This window comes from Ahaetulla prasina, chromosome 3 (assembly GCF_028640845.1).
Source record: "Ahaetulla prasina isolate Xishuangbanna chromosome 3, ASM2864084v1, whole genome shotgun sequence".
NCBI classification, from domain to species: domain Eukaryota; kingdom Metazoa; phylum Chordata; class Lepidosauria; order Squamata; family Colubridae; genus Ahaetulla; species Ahaetulla prasina.
Window position 1 is genome coordinate 79628548 of NC_080541.1, and position 23272 is coordinate 79651819.

A 23272-nucleotide genomic window follows, 5' to 3' on the forward strand; every position below is an offset into this window, starting at 1 on the left:
GTATTTCAGAAAAACTGCTGTAGTGCAAAAATGGAAGCCAGTTCAAATTTCGCATTAGTCATGAATTCACTACCTATATTTAGGAAAACTACTGTTCTCTCAGATTTCATTGTAAATGTATAACCTTTAGTTATACATGCAGATGACAGCAATTCTTTCCTAGATGACTGGTAATTATCACTGACGGAAAGAGACCTAAGTTTACTACAGGTAGGTAGGAAAGTTTCACACATTATACCTGACCTAGTTTGACTGTGCATGAAATTGTGCATGTGTATGTATGTGTGTGCGCATGTGTTACCATAATTTCTAGTGTGTATTTGTCATGTATAATACCCTCTATATGGGTTTACATTGTAAACTGGATGTATGAGTGGACACCAACTTAATGTGCAGCACTAAACTATGATCATGACCAACATGATCATTGTTTATCCAAGCGGGACTGGCTTAATTTTTAAATTTCTTGAATTTTAATAATTTTAATTGGGGTATTTTAACCATGGGTCAAATTTGATGGTTTTAAATCTTTCGGCCACTAATATAATATGTTATTTTAATTGTTGTTTTAATCTGTATATTGTTTTTGTTTTAAATCTGGCTGTATACCGCCCTGAGTCCTTCGGGAGAAGGGCGGTATAAAAATCTAAATAATAAATAAATAAATAATAAATAAATAAACTGTTGTGCACTTGTGCTTCGAACCCTTGAGGAAAACTATGTAATTGTTTTCATTTCTATAGATTTATGAGTTATACAGAACGTTATTTGTTAGTGCAAAGAACTTGTTCTATGTTTTTAAACAGTCATAACAATATGATTTGGGGAAAAATCTTATGACCAGAAAGAATGTTACTGAGGTGTTTTTTTAAAAATCTGAAATGAAACTTTTTCTCCAAATGATGGAACAAGAGAAGTACCTCATATCTTTTTCTTTTTTTTAATGAGTAGGTTCTTCTAGATTCATGATGAAAATGTCAAAGGGACCTTTCGATGAATCTAACTACATCTGTTCCTTTGGAATGAAGTTAACCTGGGACATCAACGATCCCAAGCTACCACAGGTACAGGGCTGAGGGAGGTTTGTAAAAAAGGCATGGAGCCATTAGATTGGCTTTTTGAATTAATTGCAAAGTCCTTTCTGCCCAGTGAAATACCGAAGGCCTCCCAACTGTAATAAACTTTCTCCAGAGGCAGGAGAAGTAGGATAATATTTGGCAATGAATGTATACTAATGAGCCAAGGAGTCTTGCTTCCCTGAGCTGTTCCAATATTTTCTTTAGTCCGCATTTCTTTAACCTAGGAGATGCCCAGGCAGAGTGTTCTTCTCATTAGGAAAACATTTAATCTTCTGAAGAGAGACAGTCACAAAGCCAGAGGAGTTGACAGGGCCTATACTGATTGACAGACTCACAGATCAGGTCCTAACATTTGGTGGTATTTTGGGACAGACACAACAAATGCAGACCAAAGATTAGAAATAAGGACGACAAAGTTATGTACTCTCTGTATCTCGCTGTTGTACCTTATTGTTTTGTACTGATTTAAGAGGAGATAGCGAGTGCCTCAACTCAATATCAGAGGAGTTTCTAAAGAGGAACGGCATAGAAGAGGCTTTTGGATGCACTCAGCACCACACTAAAGCAGGGAACCCAGCCACTATATTTGTTATGAATGTATTGTGACTAGGAGTCCGCAACATATTAAACTAAGCAAAAAATAGGATTGAGTCATTTTGTTACTGGTACCTGACCTTTGTCTTACCAGAGTCACAGCAGGGTTTATTTGTTTGGACATATTGTAGCATGCTATCAATTAAATATAACAGTTGTATTTATTAATGAGAGTTAGGTTTTAGCATTTTGTTCGAATGGAATCAGATTATGTAGTAAATCAATATACTGCATGTATTGATGTGCGCACACACAAGCTAGTTTCCATAATTCCCCCCCCCTTTTTTTAAAGGGAGAATTGGCTACTTTCAATCCTCATACACTAGTCCCATTGGGTCAGCCTCTCAGAGATATTTCTTCATTAGATTTCTTAATGCCTTCAACAATGACAGAACTTGTAATGTACTGCCTTCACTGGAAAAGTTTGGATACATTCAGAGATGCATCTGTCTTGGAAATAGCCCATATTGAACTCTATAGCCCAGTAAAATGACAGGAAATGTTTTTTGACATTTTGCATTATGTCATAAAATATCTTATAAAATTTGCTAAATTTCAATTCCACAGAAATCACACGTCCCAGATTTGGGACACATTTTGCTTTTTAGCCCATTTGAGGTACTTGGTTCAAAAATTATTGCCTTACGATACACTGTTCTGTCCAGTTAAAGATTATGGAAACAAGAGTTTTAATAGTATGTAGATAGATTCTACATCTGTTCCTTCCCCCCCCACCTCCTTCCTCTTATGTATTTTTCTCCTCTGCAGGAGCCCAAACACTTTGATTCCTTCCAGGAGTGGCCTGATGGGTATTTGCGATATATCTATACCATTGAAGATAAAAACGCACAAAGGCATCTTAGTGGTTGGGCCATGCGCAACACCAACAACCACAATTGCCAGATCCTCAAGAAATCCTGCCTTGGTGTGGTGGTGTGTGCCAGAAACTGCACCCTGCCTGATGGGACAAAACTTCAACTTCGGCCTGCTATTTGTGATAAGGCTCGACAAAAGCAACAAAGTGAGAATCTGGGGTGGGGGAGAGAGTGAGCTATGCAATAGGCATCCTTGTAGCTGTTGGGGACTTTCCCTTCTAGCGAAAAGTTCAACAAAACCAGTTCCTCCCTTTTCAGATTCCAAAATTTAGTATAGTTTTACTCTGCTTTTACTGCTTAAAAATAGAATCTCCAAATTACTCATTAACCTATTTATACATATGCATATACATATATGCCAGATTCTTATTTATAACAGGCATTTGTATGTCACCTGCAACCATGGAGAGGTGAAACTCCTTGCAAGAAATGAGTCTTCCAGTACCTGAAAGGCTTTTACAAAGCAATGTTCTTGACATTTCTGGAATAATTTATCAATGTCATTGAAGATTCTACTGCAGGTGGAAAAAATACACATGAAACCACATTGTTTCCCCACAGAAAAACCTGTGAAAATGTGTCAGTTTATAATTCCCAAACTATGCAAGATAATATACTGCACATATATTGCACATTATTTTTATACAGTAGTTCTATCTCACTATATGGACGTCTTCAATCTTATATATTTCCAATGTAGTTGTCTATCTTGCAGAAAAGCATTGTCCCAACTGCAGCTCAACTCTTGAACTGATTGCTTGCCGAGGACATAGTGGCTATCCAGTAACTAACTTTTGGAGACATGAGGGCAAAGCAATATTTTTCCAGGTAAAATACAGATGCCAAGTAGATTATCTCTGTAGATTTCTTCTAATTAAAGAAAAAAATCTTATGGTGTATAACTTAATGGAAACTGGAAAGACATGTATTTTCCTTATCTGATAATAGTTATTCGTATCTGAATAAAATAAATGTATTGTACTCAGTGATACAACTTTTGTGAGCCTGCAGACGGAGACACTTAACTGGGTATTCAATATATTGCATATCAGACTTGTTTTTAAGCCATTGCTTTGAGGTTTTAACACAAGGAAGGAGAGTGCTGCTTGTTCCTCTTTTAACAACAGAAAAATGAAGAGTTTTAAATTAAGGAGTTATGCTTAAAAGCCTTGCTTCCTGGGCAATCCAAAGAAGATTATAGATGTGTTATGTCCATGAAAGACTTGACATTAGTGCTTACATGTCTAGGTTCATGTAACAAAGAGAATGACTAAAGATATGGACCAGGCTCTGGCAGTATGCTAGGCTAGAATGCAATGGGCTATTTTGCAGTGCAGAATGCGGTGCAAATCTGAAAAGTCACTGGATCCTGAAATCACTTATATTGGATTTTTTAAGACTCATACCCAAGCTTTAGACTTCACTAGTGCATGAAATTTCCAGGATCTTTCCATATGTTATATACATTTTCCACATAAGAAAAATGTTCATATGTGCACTGAAGTCTACAGTATTTACAGGTGAAGTTAGGAACCATTCTTGCTGTAACCCTAGGAAAGCTGCTATCTGTTAATATAGATAATTAATGTCTATCTTGTTATATATCGGCTTTTTAATGCTCTATTCTGTTCCTGTGTCAATATTATTTCAGGCTAAGGGAATTCATGACCACCCTAGACCAGAAAGCAAATCAGAAACTGAGATCAGAAGAAGTGCTCTTAAAAAGCAAACATCATCTCACACCTCCCAGAAGAAACGGTTTCTTGAGTTTCAGGTAACTGGGTCTGCGGTGTCATCAGAAATATTGATGTGAAATATCATAACTAATGTGAACATTCATATAGAAATACAATATATCTCATTGTTATGAAAGAGATTGATAAAGTGACCAAAATGTTTGCTGAATCTGCTTGTAAATGTTAATTACTCATAACTATTTCTTTCTTGGGTTGGAGTCCTTTAAATGGAAAGCATCATTAGACATTGTCCTTTGAATAGAGATAAAGAGCTACACAACTTTTATTCTTGTGATTAAAAAAAAATGTATTGTAGAAGTTCCAGGAACATGAACATCATCAGTTTGACTTGAAATCTGATACATAATCTAAACATCCTGATAAAAATACTGGAAAAATAATTTAAACAATAGTCAACAATTCTATTTAATAAAAGGTGTGTGTATGTGTGTGTGTCCATTAATTGTTCCCATTAATATTCTCTTTAGACAGGAACAGCATGCAATGAGAATGGTAATCACTTTCCCTACATCCATCCTGTATCATATGAAGAAGGACCAGAAAAATTTAGCATTTTCTCAGATGCCAGCATACCATTCCTTGCTCAGTCCCACTTATTTCCAAATTCAGAAGCATACCACATTACTTACGATGCAACCAATTTTCAAGGGGATACAGCATCACCACTCCAGAACTATCCAACCTCCCAAATCTACACATCTAAATCAACTTGTGGTTATGACTGTGCATTTCCTGGTTATGTCAATTCCAATTTATATCCTACATTTCACAAAGAGGTCATGGATATTCCAATGGACACTGATCACCTATTGCTGAATGGACTTCAGTGTCATGCAACTTCACTTAGTGTCCCTGAGCATCAGGGGATGAAACAGTCCTTAGGAGAAAATAATTATGGAGAAAGAATTAGCTATGGACTATGTCAAACCAATGCTAACTATCCTCATTATAGTGAAGAATATGCATATAAATATAGTAGTCATTCCTCTCTGAATGTTCCAACTATGCAAACTGTTATAACTGCAACTACAAAGATGTCCCTTGAAGCCTATAAGTCTCCTGCTGTGAAATATGGTGACAGTTTCTGTGATACAAAAGATATGATTAGTTGTCCCCTAGTAACAGACATTTCAGGAAATTTTTGCTCAGAAAACAGCATTCAAGAAGATTGGGCAATGAGCAAATCAACTTTGAGTGGTGAGCATTTGATGACTCCTAATAAAGAGGGACATGTAGTAGCAGCGAATACTTGTGAGAATAGTCCAGGTACTGAAAGAAATTATACTGTCTACGAAGGACCAACATTCTCATTTGAAAATACTGAAGCCAAAGTGCAGTATCATTAGAGGTAAACATAAAGCGTAACATTTACCAATAGTCATTTAATTTGTTTTTTTCTGGGAATGTATTGAATTGGGTGGCTTTGAATTGACTTGGCTATATTGACCTAGCTGGCTAAGTTACTCATTCTAAATCACGCGTGTGAAACTCACCACATCACATTACCATCATGTGACATTTTGTGATGTTTTTCCCATTCATGGAGCTGAGTTGGGCGTGGCCCATGCATGCCGCATCTGGCTCGCATGCCACCAGTTTGACACCCTGTTCTAAATCAAATGTAAAGTCATAACCCAACAAGTTACAGAGCAGTCAAACTTTAAGATTAATCCTAGCAGAGTGCCTGTAGGTTCAGAAATTGATCAATTCCAAAGATAGCCTATTTTCAGCTCTGGATAGTGTAGTTCTTTTCAGACACATTTGGCTCAAAACTTGGGATCCTCTTGGATTTCTGATTGCTGCTAAAACATCAGGTAAAAGCTGAGGCCACCAGGCTTTTACCTAATTACATCTGGTTGATAATTACTTATGCCTTTGTCATTCTGCATCTGGATTATTACAAGTTGAAATATACAGGGCTGCTCTTGAAGTCTATTCATAAGCTGTAATTGGTTCAGCATAGCAAAGGTTATTATGGGTGCACCCAAACTTGCTGTTATAATACCTCTATTTCAGCAGGTGTATTGATTGTAAATTCTTCCAAGGATAATTGTAGGTCCTGGATTTCCCTTTGTAACTTAGGTCATCTATTTCTCTGACACCACATGTTTTGGGTCTCAAAGCTGCCCATCAATCTATAGAATCTGACCATCCAATGAGAACAACACACATTAAGACTTTCCAGCTGAGGAAATGTCTCCAAAAACAGGCTGAGTTTTGTGTCTCCTTCAGAAACACCATTCCTGAGTTTTCTCAGTGATGATTTCCCTCCTGTGAGTTAAGTTTCCCCTAAATATAAGAACTGCCTTTTCTCTGAAAGACCCTTGAAAACCTGGCTGTTCTGAAGAACATTTGAGGATGAGATGGAATGTTGAACTATTCCCGAATGTGGACATCTGTTATGATGTGGTGAAAGTAATATATCTCTTGTGAGTTTCTTTGATTTTTTTAAGTTACTGTAAACAAATTGTAAGCTGTTCAAAGTCTTCTGATAATAGTGGCCTAGAGAACATATAAATAAATGAAGATATTATAAAATTAAAATACTGGGAAAGAAGAATTGAAAAAATTCTAGTATATAGTACATATAGCAGACTGAAAAAGGTGATGCTTTAATTGATCTTAACTCTGTTTTATACAATCCCATACTTTCATTAGGGTATCACATATTTTATTAAAATGTATGCAGAATGAAAGTGTACATTCTCTGATGAGTTTTTGTACAGCAAAACATTGTGTTCTTGTTAGATAAACATGCTGTGAGAGCATGTTCCACAAATATTTTTTCTATTTGTGTGACAGCATAAAATCATGCTTTGAAAATTAATTTTCAACGACTCAGATATCCAAATGGCATCTTAAAACAAAATCAAACTTTTAAAAGTGTATTTTGCAATCTTAATAAAGTTGGAATTTTTTTTAGTTAGTAATTCAAATGCCATTTTTTAAGTAAAAGAGAGACATTGAACAGTGTATTTGAATATGCTTTATTAGATGAATATTTGTCATTATTTGTTTTATGCTAAAGATTTATATGTCTGGAGAACAATATTAATGCAAAATGGATTGAAAGTAAAGATCAGTTATATAATTTATGACGCTGCAATTTTCTACCCATGACACTGAGAGTAAAGCTCCTTCCCACAGGCCTCCACACTCCTGGCCTTCTGAAAAAGGATTAAAACATTGCTGCTTTACATGGGGCACCGAAAGAAACAAGCAGTGGTGGTGTTGGTTAGTGCCATGTCAACCTATTTTTTTTAGCAGGGTTAATTATTCTTACCTCCTTAAAACCTTTTATAATTTTTAAAAATGTTAACTCTAACATTTCAATTTTTTATATACTATTTTATATTTTGATGTTTTATTGTACACCAGCCAGAGTCCCCCTTTGAAGTAGGGCAGTTCAGAAATGTGAAATATAAACAGATAAATAAACAAAGTCTGCCACAAGGTTGAGTCCTGGTGCCTTTTTTTTTTTTTTTGCATATTTATGTACTCTCCTTTATTTGTACTTGTTGGAAGACTGGAAAGAAGATGGCGACAGATAATAAAGAGAACTAAGGAAATAAAGCGCTAAAGGAAAGAGAAAATGAAGCAGAATGCAACAAGCAATAGCCTGAATGCCTAAGCTCCTAAGATTTTCTTTACACACTACTGATCATCCCTGGTCAACTGACCTTACCCCTAAAATAATAGATGGCAAAACATTACAGATTTTATATAGCCTGAAGCTGCAGTAAGATGTCACTTAAGAGGAAAAAAAATAAGATTTAATAACAGTTTTTGTCATGAACTGGGGGACAAGATGAGATGCAACATTCGAAGGCCAATAAGGAAAAGTGGGGTTGTCAGAGAAATGATAATGCCAGTTTAAAAAAATTAAATGGAGAGGGCCTAAAATGGTAATGTCAATACCCTTAATTTGAAATAAACACCACTAAACATTGTGGGGTTAATCATACAGGAAAGTCATTGCATTAGAGAAGGCAATATATTTAACTGGAATCAGCTTGCAGCTGACCTGTGGATGTGTCAAAGTATCAGATGAATTACTGAAGAAATTATTGAGTTGTCATGATATCGAAGATTTGGGGTTTTCTTCTTTCCTTTTTTAACAAATTGCATTGGTGCTCATGGATCTTTTCGCTCTTGCCTATTATCTTTCATTTCATTTCCTGGTTCACAGCAAGAGCAAGGTCCACTGCTATTATTATGGCTATAAAGGTAAAAGATGTGCTAACTGATCAGGATCATGTTGTTCATCCCATTGCTTTGAGAAACACTGCACTTTTTCAGCAAATAACCAGAGGTTCCTTCTAAGGTCAAACTGGCTCTTATCTATGAAACTCAAGAACTAGTACCAAATAGGAAAAAAATGAAAAGGAACTTGATAACAAGGAAAGGAGACAAACATCATCTATAAAGAAAACACATACAAGTAAACATGGGTGCATAAGGTTACGTTTATCAGCATTGTATTGGATAAACCTTCTGAAGAACTTCTGCTTGACACTTGTTCTTCTTTCCCAGGCCTGGGGTTAAGGTGTTTATGGAACCCCTGCTGTTTTTTTTTTTTTGTTATGTTTTAATTGTGTTTTTAATTACATATTTTAAATATTGTAAGCCATCCTGATTCTTCTTGGAGTCAGACATCATTAACATCCAATTAATAATAATGAATATTAAACTGAAGTAAACAGCTTAATCTTTGTCTAGACTGAGATAGCAAATCTTTACACATTTACTTGAAAATAAATCCACTTAAATTCAACAGGTTTTTTGCAGATTTGTATGAGATCACCCCAAATACATATTCTTTTTGGTCTGCAATTCTAAAGCACACTGGATACTATTATGTTTATTGGTATGCTCATTCTGAAATATCCAAAACAACAGCGTGTAATTATAACCTAAATATTAGATTACAACGCTCATAATCCACAGCTTCACCAGCTGCAGATGGTGAAACTTAACAGGAAACAAGACATAGATTGTGGCACCTTAAAACCATTCAATTTGTTAATGCTTTAAGCAACATGTATAAAACTATTTTAGGTGAAAGACCATCTGTACTATTGGTTAATAATTCCATTGAGACATTGTTATGGCAATATATTATTGGTATATGGTTTTATATTGCCACAGCATGTTGATTAAAGCATCATGCTCACCCTGCTTCTGCTGCATCTGATCCAAGTCACTATTGAATGATGCTGTCCTGATTTAGCATCTGCAGTGAACTATAAGCAAAGGAACCAGTTAATTCCTCTGGCTTTGCTACTCAGCAGCATGTTACGGGCCTGCAGAAAAAGGGGTAGATCTGACTGCAGTATTATGTCAAACATCTATATGCTTCTTCCACTATACCTCCTTCTGTTATAATCCAAGACAAATAAAGCAAAACAACAAAAATGGAGTCATAAAAGGATAGAAATAGCAATAGCACTTAGACTTATATAGCACCTTATAGCGCTTTATAGGACAGCCCACTCTAAGCGGTTTTTACCGAGTCAGCATATTGCCCCAACAATTTGGGTCTTCGTTTTACCTACCTCAGAAGCATAGATGGTTGAGACAAGCTTGAGCCTGGTGGAATTTGAATTGCCAAATTGCAGGCAGCTGGTAGTCAGCAGAAGTGGCCTGCAGTACTGTACTCTAACCACTGCACCACCAAGGATCTGAATCACAAAGCACTTTCATTTAGGATATCTATCTATCTTTCTATCCATCCATCCATCCATCCACCCACCCACCCTTCCTTCCTTCCTTCCTTCCTTCGTAGGGGGAGTATCCATGCAGGTGTGAAATAATATATTTTCTGAATTGTAAGCTGCCCAGAGTTATTGACTGATATGGGTAACCACAGGAATTGAAACAAACAAACAAAACAAAACAAATATGGAGATCTCTAGACTGTTGTATTTCCCACTCTGGACCATGCCATTGAGGGGGAAGTCCTCTGGTTTCAAAAAGTAAATCCTTCCCAAAAAATAAATCCCTTTAACTGGAGGTGGTAATTCAAGAGACCTTAGACATGGCATGCCAAATGAAACAGTTCTGTTTGGAGTCTGGAATACTTTGAACCATTTTCAATTTTGAATATGGAAATTCCAATTTACAGAATTTACAGAATTGCAACAAAAAGCCCCAGTCCATATGAAGTTCAGGTGACTGGATGGGGAATTGAACCTTCTGAAATTCCCTGAAGAAAGTTTTGCATATACCTATTATGCAAACATGTTGCACTTACAAGTAGCTTACCTGATATAACTGGCAAGGTATTTCTTCTTTATTATTTAAATGCAAATTAGTCTTTTTTTTCCTTCTTCATCAAGCTAAATCTAGAAGCATATTCTGTAAACAATAGCAGGAATGTTCCACACTTAATTTAACTTATGGCATCAGTTATAAAGTTTCTTTTGAACTTTAACCTGAGAAGATGTGATGTTTTCAACAGTTTATCCTTTAGACATTAAAGAATGGAATCTGTTATCTGTTTTTTTACACAGTTGACTTGCGCTGGAATCAATTTATCTGTCAACACAAGTTGAAATCTGTGGTAAGGAAGATAAGCAACTCTGCAGACACTTTACAATAGCCCTGTCAAGAAGTTTAGGGTATTCTATGTAGATACTCCTGTATCTTCACAAAATGCTATGCCTAAACTACCGCAATAAGCCATATTGTGATACAGTTTATTTGATGGGCTAGTTCATACAAGGAGCTAAAAGAATGGCTATGTTCCCACAATAAAGAACCATAAATTACTCATGTTCTTTTAGTTTGGCTAGTATGCTATTCTAATCCAGCTTCTATGTTCTTCCACATATAAAGGAACGTTCTGTATTCTCTTAGATATAGGATCCCAATCTGTCAAATCCATTTTTTTTCTCTATTGTCCTGCAAGTATATCTGCTATGTGAGAGGAAAAAGTGCATCTCTGGAGCCTTTCAGCATTCTCTAATAACAGTGGTGCTTCAGGTTGGCAGCAGATTGTGCTAAGCCAGGCTCTTCCAAATGTCCTCAACTCTGAGGGACATGACTGAGGGACATGACCATTCCATGTACATTTTTGAAAAGGAAAGGCTTGAGTCAAGCTGAGCTGCTGGTGACTTTATAGAGTTCTGATTTTGTTCCCCTTTGTTTTTAGAGTAGCACAGAAATGATTTGCGACTGCCTTATTCCAGAGTGCTTTCTGATTTCCCAGAACAGGCTATTGGTAGTCCTTTATCCAGGCAATACAAAGCTCAAAGTGACTTAACTTCTGTAATTGGTTACTATTAAGTTACAAGTCTCAGTAGTCCTGTTTATATGTATGACTTGGTTATCCACAAATAACCATGGCTGATGATGTATTTAACCATTTTTTTGTAGTTTTGCACAACATGCCAAATTAAAAATGATTACAATAACAGAATAAACTGTTTCAACTCCTACCCTCAAAACGACGCTAGAGCACTGCACACCAGAACAACTAGTCACAAGAAGTTTTTTTCCAAACGCCATCACTCTGCTAAACAAATAATTCCCTCAATACTGTCAAACTATTTACTAAGTTTGCACTATTAATCTTTTCATCGTTCCTATAACCCACCTCCTTCCACTTATGACTGTAACTTTGTTGCTTGTATCCTTACGATTTATATTGATATTGTTTCCTTTGCTTATTTGTACCCTATGACTATCATTAAATTTTGTACCTTATGATTCTTGACGAATGTATCTTTTCTTTTATGTACACTGAGAGAATATGCACCAAGACAAATCCTTGTGTGTCCAATCTCACTTGGCCAATAAAAAATTCTATTCTATTCTATTTCCAAAGTTGGAAGGGACCTTGGAGGTCTTCTAGTCCAGGGGTCTCCAACCTTAGCAACTTTAAGCCTGGAGGACTTCAACTCTTTAAGACTTAAGGACTTCAACTTTAAGTTGAAGTCCTCCAGGCTTAAAGTTGCCAAGGTTGGAGTCCCCTGTTCTAGTCCAACCCCTGCTGAAGCAGGAGAGCCCTATACCATTTCAGATGTCCAATCTTCTTAAAAACCACCAGCCCTGAGCACCCAGTACCATAGATAGTTCCTAGGACAGTGTGTTGGGAGAACCTTACTGTCTTTAATGCGGTTTATGATCTAGGAACAGTGAGGCTTAACCTTGGCAACTTTTGAGTTGCGCGGACTTCAGCTCTTAGAATTCCCTAAGCCAGCATGTTGGGGAAGTTTATTTTTATTTTTTTTTATTTATTTATTTTGTCACAACAATATATGTAGGAATCATACAAAAGATTATATAGTATATAAACATATATGGGTAAATATAAGGAGGTATAAGCATATATATAGAAAGAAGAAAAGAAAAACAATAGGACAGGAACGGTAGGCACGTTTGTGCGCTTATGCACGCCCCTTATGGTCCTCTTAGGAATGGGGTGAGGTCAATAGTTGGCAAAGTTGGCAAGTTGCAAGTTGAGAAACAATGGACTAGAAAGTTGTACGTAAAGTTGATTCTACTACGTTTGATTTGAGCAAATAAGAGTTCTTGATCATCGTCAGCCAACGACTCCGGCGGCTTTTCAAGTTTCCTTCCCAAACCGTCCCTCAGCGTGAAGCGAGGATTAAATCACGTGCTGCGCAGGCGTCATCCGGCGGCGGGCCTGGGTCAAGGAATCGTCTCAGAGTCAGCCAATCAGAAACTCGAAGCGAGCGCGAGTACACCCCCCCCGCCCCCGGCAACTCTGATTCCAGTAGGTTTTTTTTTTTCCCCTCGTCTCTACGCCTGGCTTTGCCTTCTTCTCCTTCTGCTTCTCTTTAAGTCCCGCCCACTCCGTTCGTGGCTTCGCATCGCGTCGGCAAATTCGCTCGGGGATTCGCTAAGAAGGGCTGTTGCCAAGGCGACAAGTCGGTGCGGAGCCCGGCCTCGCTAGTGTCGAGGGAGCTGCCGACGGTTCGGAGGTGGGATGAGGCAGCCAAGGAAAGGAGGCTCCGGTGGTGGAGGAGGAGGAGGCCCTCGACGCTCCCTGGGCGGCCAAGAGTTCAGCAGTGAGTGCGCGGCCCGGGAGGACGGAGTCATAGTGACTGGGCGAAGAGAATGATGATGGGGTGGTGGTGGTGTTGATGGTGGGAGGGAGAGAGGCGCGTCGAAACAGGGCTGGGTTTTCCTGCGGGACTCGAGTTCGCGAGCGGATCCCATCAAATATTTTGGACTTTGTTTTCCACAATTGGCTGCAGGGGCTGGGGCTGATGGGAATTGAAGTCCCAAAGCATCTGTAGAGACTAACTATAGTAGTCTTTCGCTGCACTACAAGAACAAACTTATTTAATCATCTTCAGGTCGACTTATTCCCGGACTTCTTTCTCTCTCTCTCTCTCTCTCTTAGGTATAAATACTGTTGAATTACAATTTGATTTTGTGCACCTCTGATCAAAAAAAAGACTCAGGCGTTTTATTTTCAGTTTGGCCACTGGACCCATTATTAAGTTGAGAATAAGCCTATGCAGGAGAGGGATAGGGAATTGTTTGGGTTGAGTGTCAAAAATTAAACTTTCTAAAACTTACATTTCAATGGGCAACTGTTAAATATATGCAGTAATGTTCCAATTTTATTTATCCATAGTACAGATGATACTTTATTCATTAGGGATTATACTTCCAAAAGCGTAAGGCGGCTTTTTTTTTTTTTTACGTATTTTATTTCCTCAACAACTTCTTGAACTAGGAAAATATCTGCGATAATGACAAAGTTACCCAAGGACTGTCCTGGCTTGGAATAACAATTGGAATATGGGTGCCCTGGGGTTTAGTTAATAAACTAATGGCACACGTCTGCTGACAATATGATTGTTCTCACTAGTCCTTTAGAGTTCATCTGCACTCAGTAGATTTTATTTTGTAAGTATAAAATACTGGTATGTGTGCATGACTCTGTATGAAATAGAATAATAATAATAATAATAATGATAATGATAATAATAATATTTTAATTTGTATACCGCCCTTCTCCCGAAGGACTCAGGGCGGTGAACAGGCAGATAAAATATAAATACACACAATAATTAAAAACATCCCTTAAAAAACTAATTTAAATGCCCAAAATGTTAAAAAACGTACTCCCCCGTAAAATCACAAAATTTTAAAAACCCATCCAATAAAAATAAAAATCAGGCTAGTCCAGCCATACGAAATAAATAAGTTTTAAGTTCGCGGTGAAAGGTCCTAAGGTCAGGTAATTGTCGAAGTCCGAGGGGAAGTTCGTTCCACAGGGTCGGAGCTCCCACAGAGAAGGCCCTCCCCCTGGGGGCCGCCAGTCGACACTGTTTGGCTGACGGCACCCTGAAGAGTCCCTCTCTGTGGGAACGTACCGGACGATGGGAGATAGAAGACGGCAGTAGACGGTCCCGTAGATAGCCCGGTCCTAAGCCATAGATTTTGCCTTTGCTTTTTACAAGGAAAATATTTTCATAAATGAACTATTTAGGGCCTAGGTAGCACATTTGAACTATTAACATTGTTGCAAAATAATTATTTGTAAGTGCACTATGAAGTTTGGAGTTGGACAATTTTGATCTTAGCATTAGTGTGCATAGATGAAGTTACATAGTGCTAATCTTTTATATGTAACAAAATATTAATATATTTAAACATCTACTTGTTCTGAGACTGCACTGCTCAGATTTATTACTGCGAACTTAAATATTTCTTCCTTCAATTTGGTGAGAAATTTAATGAAGTAATCTGGTGATTCAGTTAATGAACTTTGTTCAAAAGTTCTCTAAGCTTTGTGTATTTTTATTACTGAAAAGGATTAAATCCAGTATTTTAACTTCCTTTTGCACAAGTAGGCATAACTCTACATAGTATTCGATAGGTATACTTAATTCTTCAGTGGGTTGAAGTATACCTTCCATTGAAATTAGAAAATAGTTTTAAGTAAGTGAAAAAAATGTTGTGGAATAAATGGTGAAAAGTTTTTAAAAACTTCTTAATCTTTCTGGAAAATATAAAAATGATAACAGATGTACAGATACCAAGAAAAGAAAGTTTAATTCATGTCATTTCATAAGTCTAAAGAAGACTTTAGTTTTCACAAGACTGTGTGAATGAGCAATATCTGTTTTACTACCTTGGTAACACCTTGTCAGTGTTTAGCAACACCAACAATTTATCCTGTAAAAGTAAACAAGGAAGAAGACTGAAAGAAACTGCTCATTTCAGATACATTTCACCTTCAATTTATAATTGTTAATAGCAGAGTTTTGAAGGGATAGCATCTAGCTCTGTCTTTTCATAGCATTTTATTGTATACTTATATATGAAGGAACAATTTTTTGGTCTCATATTTTAAAAAAGTATATTTTATGAATATACATTTGTGGTCACCTTCCATCTGTCCTAGCATTTGAACAAAGATTTAAAATTATTTCCAGATTAAAAACAAAATATAATAATAATGAACATTGTGTAGCTATGAATACTCTTGAAGTCACAGGCAAATGTTTTTGCAATATGAGGCATATGTTTTTGCAATATGAGGATAGCTGGGCTTTTACTTGCATAATATGTGTGAAGACTGCCTTTGATTTCTGTCTGTGAGAATTAAAACTTCTGTTAGAACATAGTTATTTTGTTTTACTGTTTCAATGAGAAAGCATAAAAATGAGAAGTTTAATAAAAAGTAAAATTGAGCATCCGTAGGGTATATCTTATAAGAATAAAGTGTCTGTGAGTAAGGCCCATCAAGTATAATCCTAGCATAATTAAGAGTTAATACATAGTCCACTCATTGCTGGTCCAGTTATTTATAGGATTAAGCATTAGGAGTCCAGCGTGAGATTTATGTGAAATGCTTTATATATCTTAAAGCATCTTATAAGAATGATCTTCATAGACTATGGTAACTGTACTTGTTAACATGCTGTTTTTTATTATTATTTTAATATTAAAAAGCCACACCCAAAGTCAAACAGAAATAAGGAAATGTATTTTATGCAAAGAAACAGTCATTCAGCCCATTTTTTTAAAAAAAACAAACACCATTAAGTATTGATATAGAATGATATTAATCAGCCTTTGCATTATACCAACAGAAAGCCAGAATCTAGGAATAATCTGTTTTAGTGGAACCTATGCTCAGCAAACGCATAGTTTTTCATATAGTGATACAATCCAGATTTTGGATATAATTTATCTTTCCCTGTCTTTGACAATAATTTGTTGTGGAATTATTTTCTTTGCACTTCTCCCAGTTCAAAGTTGCTATAGAATGTTACATGTAAAGTTTTCATTAGGAAAAGGTAGAAATAAATGACTTCATCACTCTTTGTTCCTTCAGTTTAATAGTTTTATTTAGAGATTAAGGTGTTGCACCAAGAGCCTAAATTCTAGTCTTTCCATAGGCATGGAACCTCATGGGATTATTTTAGGGCCAATTACCGTATATACTCGAGTATAAGCCGAGTTTTTCAGCACATTTTTTGTGCTGAAAAACGTCCCCTCGGCTTATACTCGGGTCTATACGGCTTATACTCAAGTTTTTTTTTTTAAGCCCCTCGGCTTATACTCGAGTATATACGGCTTATACTCGAGTTTTTTTTTCTTTTTTTCACATTTTACCGGACTGAAGCCCTGCCGGTGCAGTGAGAGGGCGGGGCGGGGGAGCCGCCAGCCTTCTCAGCTGAGGGAGGGAGGGTTTCCCCAACCGGTAGGTGCCTCATTTCCCACCCTCGGCTTATACTCGAGTCCCCAGTTTACCCCAGTTTTTGGGGTAAAATTGGGGACCTCGGCTTATACTCGGATCGGCTTATATTCGAGTATATACGGTACTCACTCTCAACCCTAGAAAAAAGACAATGGCAAACCATTTCTGAGAACGTTGTCAGGAAAACTGCATAGACTTTTCTATTTAAGTTCAATTTAGACTTGTCTGCAACTGTGTTTAGGTGTCAACACATACCTACAATGCTAAAGAGTTGGTGGGTAAGCATAGGTTGAAGATGGTTGAAAATGGGCCAGCACGCACACTTCCCAACTCTCGATTATGAGTTTTGTGGAGATGCACATTCTGCAGGCTGATTGGTTGATCTGACCTGTTGGGAAGCAAGTGGGAAGGCAAGGCACATTGTTGTTTGAGCACCCCCTAGTCAAAATGTTAACATTTGCAGAATTGGCCTTCAGATCTAAAATATTGCACAGATCTGGGTTCAATTTGGTATGGCATTATTTTGTACCCAGTCTTGTCAGGGATCACATGAATCCTGGGACACAGTAACGGTCATAAATATGAACCAGTTGCCAAGCATTGGAAATTTGATCACATGATCGTGGGCATGCTACAAAGATCGTAACTATGAAAAACAGTCATAAATCACATTTTTCAGTGCCGTAACTGAACAGTCACTAAACGAACTGCTGTAAGTGGAGGACTACCTGTCGTTTATATCATTAAATATGTCATCTTTTTAAAATACAGTATTCTTGCATGTGCGATTTCTATTGTTCTTTTATAAGTACAAAATTGTTATCTTGAAATAATAGTTTTACAATTATTATCAATGGAAATAATTACTAATATCAGCTCACCCATTAAAACTCATTGCTTTAATTCATGGTTTTTTGTTCCTGAATTTTCTCATACTGCTAGGAATTTCTAAGTTGTGTCCTCTGTCTGTCCTCTCCTATAATCCTTTCTTAATGCTACTTGAGTAGATTATTAGTAGCATGTTCTCAACAATAAGGAACAATCTGTTGTTTACAGTAGGTTCTTTTCCTCTTTCTCCAAGATGTTGCCTTGGGAATATTCCAGTTCTGCATATGAGTCAGATGAGGTTGTATAGAATACTCTGTGGGTCTGTATAGAATATTCTGTGGTCCCAAAGTGGTTACATTATAGAGTAATAATAATAAGAAATACTTGCAGAGTATTTAAAAGTATTAAAATAGGGAGAATCAGGTATAGAATTAAATAATAAATGGATAGTTATGTTTTGCTACTTGCTCCCTTTTTCAGGCTATATACCCTCTTCTGTACTTCCTCTGTTATGTCACTAAACAGGTACAATAGCATTATCTGCCTTACACAATGTAAGCCGCCCTGAGTCTTCAGAGAAGGGCGGGATATAAATGTAAATAAAAAAAATGCATTAATCTTTTTACACAGAATTTTAAATTAAATTTCTAGTTCCAACCTCTAAAAGAAAACCCTGTATATATTTCAATATTTGTTTCACTTTTGCTCACTTATGTACTCAGTTAAATCTTACTGCGTATGAGTTTCCTTTGTGGATTCAGGTGTAGATTAATGGCAATGTCAGTATTTCATTTTATCAGTATTTCCTTTAATTTTATTATAATATATAAAACAAAGCTTTACATAAAAAATTGATTTTGAATAAAATACGTCAAAGAAATATGACTAAACGTCTTTATTACATTTCTCCCTCTTTAAAACAAATCAAATATAGATAAAAAGCATATGTTGCTTTGCCTCGTCATGTGTAGATGTATAATTCTAATGTGTATAATAATTATGTTGGGTATATTCCATACACAAAGTATAGTCTGCTTGTTTGCTTGCTTTTTTACTTTTTTACTTATATATTTATATCCCACCTTTATTATTATTATTATTATAAATAACTCAAAGCAGTAGGCATGTCTAACACACTTCCTGGCTTTTATTTTTCCTACAACAACAACCCTGTGAGATGGGTTGGGCTGAGAGAAAGTGACTGGCCCAAGGTCAACCGGCTGACTTTCATGGCTAAGGCAGGACTGGAACTCACAGTCTCATAATTTCTAGCCTGGTGCGTTAACCAACATTAATAGATTTGGAAGACAGACAGAGTCCTGTGCAACTGTAGAGGTAAAAAAGGATACAGGTAGTCCTTGACTTATGACCAAAATTGAGTCCAAAATTGCTGTTGTTAAGTGAGACGTTTGTTAAGGGAGTTTTGCCCAATTTTATAACGTTTCTTGTTACAGTTGTTGAGTGAATCACCACAGTTAATAAGTTAGTAACCTGGTTTTATTTATTTTATTTATTTATTTATTCAAATTTTTATACCGCCCTATCTCCCAGAGGACTCAGGGTGGTTTACAGGCTGGTAAAAAATACAATATAATACAAGGTAAAACACAAAATTAAAAAACTTATTTAAATAGGCCAAAATTTAAAATTACAATTAAAATGATATAAACCCCATTAAAATTAAATTTGAAAGTAAAATGTTAGTCCAGTCCTGCACAAATAAATAGATGTGTTTTAAGCTCGCGGCGGAAGGTTCGAAGGTCAGGAAGTTGGCGGAGTCCTGGGGGAAATTCATTCCAGAGGGTGGGAGCCCACACAGAGAAGGCCCTTCCCCTGGGTGTGGCCAGTCGGCACTGCCTGGCGGACAGCACCCTAAGGAGTCTCTCCCTGTGAGAGCGCACGGGTCGGTGGGAGGCAATCGGTGGCAGTAGACGGTCCCGTAAGTAGCCCGGCCCTAAGCCATGGAGCGCTTTAAAGATGGTTACCAAAACCTTGAAGCGCAACCGGAAGGCCACAGGCAGCCAGTGCAGTCTGCGCAGGAGTGGTGTCACATGGGAGCCACAAGGGGCTCCCTCTATCACTCGTGCAGCCGCATTCTGGACTAACTGGAGCCTCCGGGTGCTCCTCAAGGGAAGCCCCATGTAGAGAGCATTGCAGTAATCCAGGCGAGATGTCACGAGAGCATGAGTGACCGTGCATAGGGCATCCTGGTCCAGGAAGGAGCGCAACTGGTGAACCAGGCGAACCTGGTAAAAGGCTCTCCTGGAGACAGCCGTCAAATGGTCTTCAAAAGACAGCCGTCCATCCAGGAGAACACCCAAGTTGCGCACCCTTTCCATTGGGGCCAATGACTCGCTCCCAACAGTCAGCTGCAATTGCAGCTGACTGTACCGGGGTGCCGGCATCCACAGCCACTCCGTCTTGGAGGGATTGAGCTTGAGCCTGTTTCTCCCCATCCAGACTCGTACGGCCTCCAGGCACCGGGACAGTACTTCGACAGCTTCGTTGGGGTGGCCCGGTGTGGAAAAGTACAGCTGAGTATCATCAGCGTACAGTTGGTAACTCACACAGAAACCACTGATGATCACACCCAGCGGCTTCATATAGATGTTGAACAGGAGAGGCGAGAGAATCGACCCCTGCGGCACCCCACAAGTGAGGCGCTTCGGGGTCGACCTCTGCCCTCCCATCAACACCGTCTGCGACCGGTCAGAGAGGTAGGAGGAGAACCACCGATAAACGGTGCCTCCCACTCCCAATCCCTCCAACCGGTGCAGCAGGTGCAGCAGGATACCATGGTCGATGGTATCAAAAGCCGCTGAGAGGTCTAATAGGACCAGGGCAGAGGAACAACCCCTATCCCTGGCCCTCCAGAGATCATCAACCAATGCGACCAAAGCCGTCTCCGTGCTGTATCCGGGCCGAAAGCCGGACTGGAACGGGTCTAGATAGACAGTTTCATCCAGGTACTGGGGTAACTGATGTGCCACCACACTCTCTACAACCTTCGCCACAAAGCGAAGGTTGGAGACCGGACGATAATTACCTAAAACAGCTGGGTCCAGGGAAGGCTTCTTGAGGAGAGGTCTCACCACCGCCTCTTTCAAGGCGGCAGGTTGTTAAGTGAGTCTGGTTTCCCCATTGACTTTGCTAGTCACAAAGTTGCAAAAGGTGATCACATGACATTGAGTCACAGCAATGGTCATAAGTATGAACCAGTTGAACCAGCATCTGAATTTTGATCACATGATCATGGAGATCATCATAGCTACAAAGGTGGTAACTGTAAAAAAATGGACATAAGTCACTTTTTTCAGTGCCGTTGTAACTTTGACAAGTGAACTGTTGTAAGTCGAGGACTACCTGTATTCACATTTGCAAGAAAGTTCTGTTGTTTGGGGTCCAGTCTCCATTGAATGCATAATTTTACATTAAGAATGTTAATTTAGAATTTTGTTTTATACCAGCGCAATCACTTGTTACGTTTTAACATTTTTCTATATAATATGTTTTGTTATCAAGGATCCATGTAAGGATGGCAGCTTTTCTCCATTTGCTACTATATTATTTCTGGATAGAGTGGTTATAATATTGAAAGAAGACTGATGACTTAAGCAACTACTATGACAGTTTACTAGTCGTATAACAGCACCATTCTGAAAAAAGAAACACTCAAGACTTTTGAGCATTTGGCTACCTTACTTTTTACAAAATGAATCGTTATACAACTCTGAAGCAACTTGGGGACGGAACCTATGGCAGTGTTCTGATGGGGAAGAGTAATGAATCAGGGGAGCTGGTGGCCATCAAAAGGTATGTGTCATTACATCCTCATGTCCATTTACTACTTAACAGCACAGTCCTATACATATCAGCTTGTGAGATCTCCATGAGATCAAATTATAGGGTTGTGCTAGCATATCTTTTCCCCACTTTGCTACCTTTGCTCACCTTCAACCTGTTATCTTAAAGCATTTTGACAGTGGAAATTTCAGGTTATTTATTGTTCTGCCAGGTTTCGGCTAGCAGGATGGATATAAGGGAGAAGTAGTGTTTTTTATTTTGTTCCAGCCCCCCCCCCTTTGAAAAAAAATTGAATTTTCTGTTTGTGAAACTGATAGAAGATAATAAATCTGCACTAGCTGTTGAATTTGTTGAGATGCTATACAAATTTGGGGCCATGTTGGTGAATTAGGAGAGATTTTGGATATTGCAAACAGTAACTGTGTGAAAATGGTCCCGAGTGAATCTTTTTATTCAATTCTGTATTTTTAAAAGAAGTAACCTCTCAAAAACAGAGGGGTGTTTCTCCTTCTGGATTTCTCTTAAAGTAAGAGCCTGTGTAATAATATTTTAAAATTAGTATATTTTAACAAGTTTTATACAATTTTGGGGGGGGAGTATGATTCTCATTTTAAAGTTTTCTTTTAACTTTTATTTCAGAATGAAGAGAAAGTTCTATTCTTGGGATGAATGTATGAATCTGAGGGAAGTTAAGGTAATTAGAGTAGTATGATAATTTTAATAATATAGATAAATTATGTTCAGTGCAATACTCCAGATTTGCTATTCTAATTAACATTCTTCTCTAATATTTAGAAAGAAAGAAAATGAATTGTTAAGATCTTGGTTAATTGGTTTTCATAAAAGTCTTTTATAGATTGAAGGCTTCTTAAAGTATCTTTGAAGGAAGTTATTTGCTGAATAAAGGCTAATTGTTTGTGTGTTTGTTCTGTTTTGTTTGATTTGCATTATACAAATGGAGAATAGATTATGCAAATGGATTTGTCTATGCTAAAATGGAACCTCCTCTTCCCCTTTCCGACTTTTCTAGTGTAGGTTTTTGTGAGCAATAATTTCATTTGGATTGTATAGACTAGATAAACAAGGAAGAAAAGGCACCCAGAGAAATTTAACTAGCATATAGATTTTAGGGCAATATACTTTGTAAATTTTAAAGATCTACACATTAGGTTGAGTTTGCATCCTAAGTCATAATAGAAATAAAGTCTGTATGCCTTTATAATTGGTAAATAACTTCTATTCAAGTTTGAACTAACCTCCCTCATTAAAACTATTTGTTGTCTTGAATTGTAGTCTCTGAAAAAACTTAATCATGCCAATGTAATAAAGCTGAAAGAAGTTATTCGAGAAAATGACCATCTGTATTTTGTGTTTGAATATATGAAGGAAAATCTGTATCAGCTAATGAAAGACAGGTATGTTAAGAACCAATCTGCTGTTTTTACATTCTTTAATAATTCTCTGTGCATCACAAAACATACACGATAGTTTAATGACGTATAATTTTTGATATTTATTTATTAGATTTTTTAAAAACCCCACCTGTATTTTTTTATTAATAAGGTAGCAAACATAGATAATATTCCTTTCTTTCCTACCGTGTTTCCCCAAAAATAAGGCCCTTTCTTATATTTTTTTGAACCC

At 37.4% G+C, this 23272-nt stretch overlaps 2 protein-coding genes across 6 annotated transcripts in view; both read left to right on the forward strand.

Moving 5' to 3' along the window:
* Positions 1-974: 974 nt before the first annotated feature.
* Positions 975-5651, forward strand: GCM2 (glial cells missing transcription factor 2). The gene is made up of 5 exons (XM_058176597.1): positions 975-1064; positions 2442-2694; positions 3264-3376; positions 4200-4322; positions 4773-5651. The coding sequence occupies exons 1-5, from the start codon at positions 975-977 to the stop codon at positions 5649-5651; spliced, it is 1458 nt and encodes a 485-aa protein (XP_058032580.1).
* A 7425-nt stretch (positions 5652-13076) lies between these two features.
* Positions 13077-23272, forward strand: part of MAK (male germ cell associated kinase) — a 36963-nt gene continuing 26767 nt past the window's right edge. For 2 of the 5 annotated variants that reach the window (XM_058175416.1, XM_058175418.1), the window contains exons 1-4: positions 13080-13340; positions 21347-21637; positions 22268-22322; positions 22922-23043. In XM_058175416.1, coding sequence (XP_058031399.1) covers positions 21537-21637; positions 22268-22322; positions 22922-23043 — 278 coding nt within the window. In that variant the 5' untranslated portion in view covers positions 13080-13340; positions 21347-21536. Of the gene's footprint in view, positions 13341-21346; positions 21638-22267; positions 22323-22921; positions 23044-23272 lie in introns of all 5 variants that reach the window. The other 3 variants (XM_058175420.1, XM_058175421.1, XM_058175419.1) reach the window with 3 other exon arrangements.

Coding starts and splice junctions, on each gene's coding strand:
- GCM2 (XM_058176597.1), top strand. CDS start 975: ATGTCAAAGGGACCTTTCGATGAATCTAACTACATCTGTTCCTTTGGA. Junction 1,065..2,441: donor ACGATCCCAAGCTACCACAG/GTACAGGGCTGA, acceptor TCTCCTCTGCAG/GAGCCCAAACACTTTGATTC. Junction 3,377..4,199: donor GCAAAGCAATATTTTTCCAG/GTAAAATACAGA, acceptor ATATTATTTCAG/GCTAAGGGAATTCATGACCA.